Genomic DNA, 6,000 nt, shown 5'->3' on the forward strand with positions numbered 1-6,000 from the left:
GAAGACCTCTTTCCAGAATAAAGCTATACCGCAGTCCCCACTACTTGCACTAAACATTTTCATCCTTCTTTTTTATTTATTTGGCTCAATAATTCATAGCCAATTTTAAAACGAAAAAGCGACATAAATTTTTTAGAAAACGGATTCATGTTAAAAGCATATAATAAAATACGAAATATCACATCATATTAAAAATAATAAACTTTACAAGATCATTCAACTAAAAATAAGACGTAACTATTTAATTTTTTTTACAACAAGTATACATCAAATAATTTTTATTAAAAAAAAATCATTATCTTCATATTCATTTTTCTCTATTCCATCCAACAAAATAGTTTCAAACTTTTGTGTTGTTGAAATACTATCAAAATTAAGTCTTTCTGAAGTTAAATTAATCCAGTATTAGCCACTTCCAACATCGAATATGTGATTCGAGACACTGATATATTTCTAAATACTAATTAACCATGCTCTTTTAAAACTAAATATTAATTAGTATGTAAAATTCAAAATCACAAAATTTATTTTTGAGTTTTTATTAGAAAAATATCAAAAATAGTTTCACATATCTTATTTATTTGTGACATCAAATTTTAAGTATTTTTTTTTAGAAGTGGGAGTGGATGCCAAATCCGGTGGCAGAAAAATAAAGGAAGAGAAAGAGGGGAAACAAAATTTTAAAAGTTTTAAAACATTTTTTCCTTTTATTTAACTACTTATTATTAATACAAAGGTGGAAATAAAAAGCAACGAAGAAGATTGGAGAGAATTTTTCTTCTTTTGGATGGAATTTTTCCATTTCGTGTTGTCTATTTCAGCGTAGCAAATTCAACAAATGGGAGGATGCCACGTAATGAAATGACCAGATACGTCTAGGTTAGTGTAGAATAAATTTTTAATTTATTAATCACACTTGCATTTTGGTAATACACATACATAGTTGTAAAGTTATAAAAACATAGAAGATATATGCATTGTCTTTAATTAAGAAACCATTTAGGTTAAGAGAAAAAAAAAACAAAAAATTCTAGGTAAGGTCGAAGGAGCCCTATGGTCTGAGCGCTTTGGGGCCACCATACCAATCCTATTGGAGGAATTATCGGAAGTGGGGTGAAACCGTGAAAGGACCGAACGCAACGTACGTAGCCACAAATATATGCTAAATGGTGTACAACCTGAAGGAATTTTTATCGTTTCATAATATTCTTTATTATCTCTTTGAGAGAAAATTTAATTATAATAAAAGAGAGAGATATGATATCATATCACTTTACTGTTTCTCTCGACCATCCAATTAAAACAAAGGATATATGATCTCATGCAAATTCGTACGGTAAACATGTATGATATATTCCCACGTGAGTCTCGTAGATCCCAAGTTATTTGCCATATTTGTATGTCACGTGTTAATGTGTTATGGATTGGATTGGATGGTACACACCACTTACTCAATTCTTGAGAATCCACTTAACAATCTTGCACGATTTAATTAGCTCATGCATGAGTTGTGAGATTTATAATAGGGATATAATCCTTTTAAAAAGAAGAACAAGAAGAAGATATATATACATGGTTCGTATCGTGTATTCCAACTGATTTACAAATTTATGTATAATGTATAATTTTCTTGGATATTTAATCGATTATAAAATCCTCTTAGTATTTGCAAAGTGAAAAAGTTACTCTTATATATATTTATGTTTTTCAATTAGTAAACACAAGTATACCACCGACATTTTCTGGAAGAAGTTCACGAGTATATATGGACAAAATTGGATGAACAATTCTATACATCATTACACATTCCTCAACAGTATTCCCAATAACAATCATGGAAGATAGTATATATACTTTGCATTATCCTCTGTCTTGGGAAGTTCAAACTTCAAACACCCCCTAATTCAAATATTGAATGTCACCGAACGAGAAATCCAAACGGGTAACATAAAATTTTGGTAAAGATTTTAATATCAGTGATCTAATTATGCAAAACTATGGACTTCTAAAATAAACCTCTTTAAATTGTGGTGCTCTTTTCTTTGCATATTATTGTCCTTTGAGATTTTGAATGCAACTTACATTTTATGTGAAAACTAGTTTAGAACGTTAAGTACTGATTGATAGAAATCAAGCTTGTAAGTTGTAACTAAACTACGATGTATTCAAGGATTCAAGATGTTCCGTAACAAAACCAAAGAGGATAAGAAATAAAGGTGGCCGACAACAAATAAATAAGGATTCAGAAGGCACCGATTCATGAGACTAGGCATACAACAAAAGATGAAAAAAGCAGCTTTCATTGTTATAAATAAATTTTGTATGTGGTTACAACTTATTTTCTAATTCAAAATTTAATTTTGAGAATAAAAATAGCAAGGATCAAATACACACCTTACAAACACGCACCCGCAAGTAGAACAATTTAAATCATGTTACAATTTCCATGTCAGCTTTTTAAATATGTTTACTCGGAAATATTGTTTTATTTAACAATCATATTCAATGGATGCTCTAGTGTTTCACGTCTACCCAATTGTCATTGTATTATTCTCGTTTGAAATAGCTTTAGTTACTTCAAAACCTCAAGATTGATAGTAAATTTGAGGTTGTAATATTGAGCTAATTGAAGTGGTGCATATATGTTAGATGAAATGGTAAAATAAAGGACCAAGATGCAAAATGAAAGTGGAAAGCAAGAAGACTGGGGTTGGAGAGTGAGTGGTACGGACAAAACGATGCGTTACATCTAATTGTCCGTACAATCGAATTATAAGGGTCTATTCGCAATTTAAGAGGTTGTAATTAATGTATTTTGCTCTTTTGTTTGACGAGACATCGCTTTTGTTTCTTTTTTCTTCCTAAAAGAAAAAAAAAAGGTAATGTTATTGGTATATTTGGTGTTTGGTAATCAGTCACACCCATGTTTTCTTGTTTTTTTTTGTGCCAAATCTTTTGATTTGCAAAACAGAATCTTGCTTACCGGTAGTGGATTTTTTTTGGAACAGCTACAATACTATTGTTAAATTGGTATATTGTAATTAACTTTACAAATAATAAGGGCTAGTTAGATGATTGTTAAATGATGAATGTAATAGCTAAATTAAAGCATTTTGAAACACACATGTATGTGCGTAAAATGAGAGAGATGTATATGTTTGTAAGAACATTTAACAAATGGGATGGCCCAACACTATAATTCTGTTCAAATCATAAATCCTTATAGATTGCACTAAAGTTTGATTGTGGCTGTCGTCATTTTATTGGTGACATCTTTTTGGAGATAGCATAAAATCTACAGGGAAAATTTGGTGGGCAATCACTAAAATCTTTAAGTTTTTTTTTTTCTTCTAAGTATAAGAACTTTTAAGTATTTGATTTTGGGTTAGTAATTTAAGGAAATTCTCATCAATGCCATTTAAATTAGTTTATTTCTTCCGGAAATACTATTACTACTTTGGTTTCTCAAAAAATACCACTAAAAGTATTTTCTTTAGAAATACCACAAACTAAAACCAAACTTTAAACCTTAAAAACTAAATCATAAATCCTAAAAACTAAATTTAAAATTCAAAATATTTAAAAAACTAACTTTTACAATTATAAATCCTTAAACATTAATTTTTATTGTTCGACCAAAATTTTTGTAGTGGTATACCTTGATTTAATGGTATTTAAAATATTTTCATAATTTAATGTTTGAAGTTTTATTGGTGAGCTGTAAATTTTCAACTATTTTCTTGGTTGAAATGAAAACATTTGTTATAGTTGTAAAATTTCTATACATATAGAGTGAGAGTGATTGTTTTTATTTTATTTTATGGCAAATGAATTATATTATACCATAAACGTTTACATGATACATAAAATCAATCAAGTACAACCATTGAAACAAATATAAGAAATTGAACACAATTTCGATGAAAAAGTGGAAGTAATCTTGCTTTCTAAACGGAAGTCCCCTCTATATGCACTAGTCGAAGGCTAATATCTTTATAGATGAGACTCCTAAATGGTTTGTGTACCATAATTAGACGAAAGATTTGATATGTTGTTTGGAAGATATCACGAGTAATATTAGAAACTGAACCTGATGAATGTACGAACAAAAAAAGAGGGGAAAAAAACATTCATGGGCCTAAGGCCTGAATCAGTAAGGCCCAACTTTAAAAAATAAAAATAAGCCTTGGTGAAAAAGAAGGTCATCGTGGTTAGGATTTAGGGTTTAAGAAATCGTCTGAAAAGGATAGATTCGAGAGAGAGAGAGCGCCGGAGGCAAAGGGAAAAAAAAATGGGCAAGGCAAAGAAGGTGAAGGGAAGCCAATGCTTCAGGCAAAGGCTGCTTCTTTCAACACTCTCATCAACACGTATCACAATCGATGATATTCGTTCCGACGATATGATTCCTGGTCTCCGTCCCCACGAGATTTCTCTTCTCCGCCTCATCGAAACTGTCACCGAAGACGCCGTCGTTGAGGTTAACGAGACCGGTAAGTGTGTTTCACCTTTTCTTTTGAGCTCAAGCTGATATGATTGGAGTACAGATTTGTAGCAATTTGTTTTGTTTTTTCTTTTTTTTTTTAATTTGATTGGTTCTATTGCAATATCAATTTGGCAGGTACTCAATTAAAGTACAAGCCTGGAATTATAATGGGAGGGAAGAACTTGGTTCATAACTGTGCCCTGAGTCGATCCATTGGCTATTATCTGGAGCCATTGGTTGTGTTAGCATTATTTGGCAAGAAGCCCCTTTCCATTAGGCTCAGAGGTAACCAAGTAGTTTTCTTACTGTACCTGACTTCTTGTTAAATTTTGTTCTCCGCTGTGAGCTTGATGAAGATAGAAGCTTTTGAGTCATTAGTAATATGAATTGTCTTACGTGCTATATATATCGATCACTGTACTTGGTTTTGATCAAATGAAGCTCGGGATGTAGGCTTGAGTCATTCATCCAGCTTCATTACATTATAGTTGAAAAAGGGAAAGGTTACAGCTTTAAAAGCAAGCATGTGGGATTTTGTTATATGCTCTGAGGGAGCAAATATTTAACTTTTGCAGGAATTACAAATGATCCAAGAGACCCGAGCGTTGACACATTCCGTTCCACTACGTTGCAAATCTTAAAGCGTTTCGGAATCCCTGAAGAGGGTTTAGACCTTAAAATCGAATCCCGTGGAGTAGCTCCAGATGGGGGTGGAGAAGTTCTCTTAACAGTTCCAACTGTTAAGACTCTAACTGTATGTACTTATTAATTTCCTTTTTTTTATTCTTTTCCTTACTGCCCACTTCATATAGATTTCTGATCTGTTATATCGGTGCTTGCTTCAGGCGGTTCATTGGGTAGAAGAAGGAATGGTGAAGAGGATACGTGGTAGCACTTTCTCTACAAGAGTGACTACTGACTTTGAACATTCCATGAGATTTGCAGCTCGTGGAATCTTTAACAATCTCCTGCCTGATGTTCACATTATCCTAGATCACAGAGCTGGCTCTCAGGCTGGAAAGTAAGAAGATTTTAACTTGAAAACAAAAAAAACGAGAGCTACTTGATTGATAAAAGCTGAAACGTTTTGATAAATACGTTATTGCAGATCTCCTGGATATGGGATATCATTGGTAGCAGAAACAACTACGGGGTGTTACATGTCTGCAGATACAACTGTGTCTTGTCTAAGAACAGACGAAACTGGAGAGATTGATGTAGAGAAGAAAGAGAGATTGCCAGCAGAAGACACAGGCGCTGAAATAGCTTCATGGCTTCTTCATGAGATTGAGAAAGGTGGAGTTGTCGATTCAACCCACCAGGTACGTTTTAAATTCTAAGCATTACCGTAGATACCCAAATGGATCGCTTTCAAAGTAATGACTTTTAACTGCGTGTTGTTAATTCTCTGGATTTCTACAGGGATTGCTGTTTATACTGTGTGCGTCATGCGAACCAGACTTGTCAAAGGTTCGAGTGGGAACGTTATCTCCTTATGGTGTGGAGACGTTGAGGAA

At 32.7% G+C, this 6,000-nt stretch overlaps 1 protein-coding gene across 1 annotated transcript in view; it reads left to right on the top strand.

Moving 5' to 3' along the window:
* The window catches only part of LOC104736221 (probable RNA 3'-terminal phosphate cyclase-like protein), a 6,495-nt gene continuing 4,704 nt past the window's right edge, over nucleotides 4,210-6,000 (top strand). Inside the window, exons 1-6 of the mRNA XM_010456171.1 lie at nucleotides 4,210-4,490; nucleotides 4,619-4,768; nucleotides 5,059-5,237; nucleotides 5,329-5,504; nucleotides 5,592-5,805; nucleotides 5,906-5,981. Of these exons, the coding sequence (XP_010454473.1) occupies nucleotides 4,292-4,490; nucleotides 4,619-4,768; nucleotides 5,059-5,237; nucleotides 5,329-5,504; nucleotides 5,592-5,805; nucleotides 5,906-5,981 (994 nt within the window). The 5' untranslated portion in view covers nucleotides 4,210-4,291. The remainder of the gene's footprint in view (nucleotides 4,491-4,618; nucleotides 4,769-5,058; nucleotides 5,238-5,328; nucleotides 5,505-5,591; nucleotides 5,806-5,905; nucleotides 5,982-6,000) is intronic.

Source organism: Camelina sativa, chromosome 13 (genome assembly GCF_000633955.1).
Source record: "Camelina sativa cultivar DH55 chromosome 13, Cs, whole genome shotgun sequence".
NCBI classification, from domain to species: domain Eukaryota; kingdom Viridiplantae; phylum Streptophyta; class Magnoliopsida; order Brassicales; family Brassicaceae; genus Camelina; species Camelina sativa.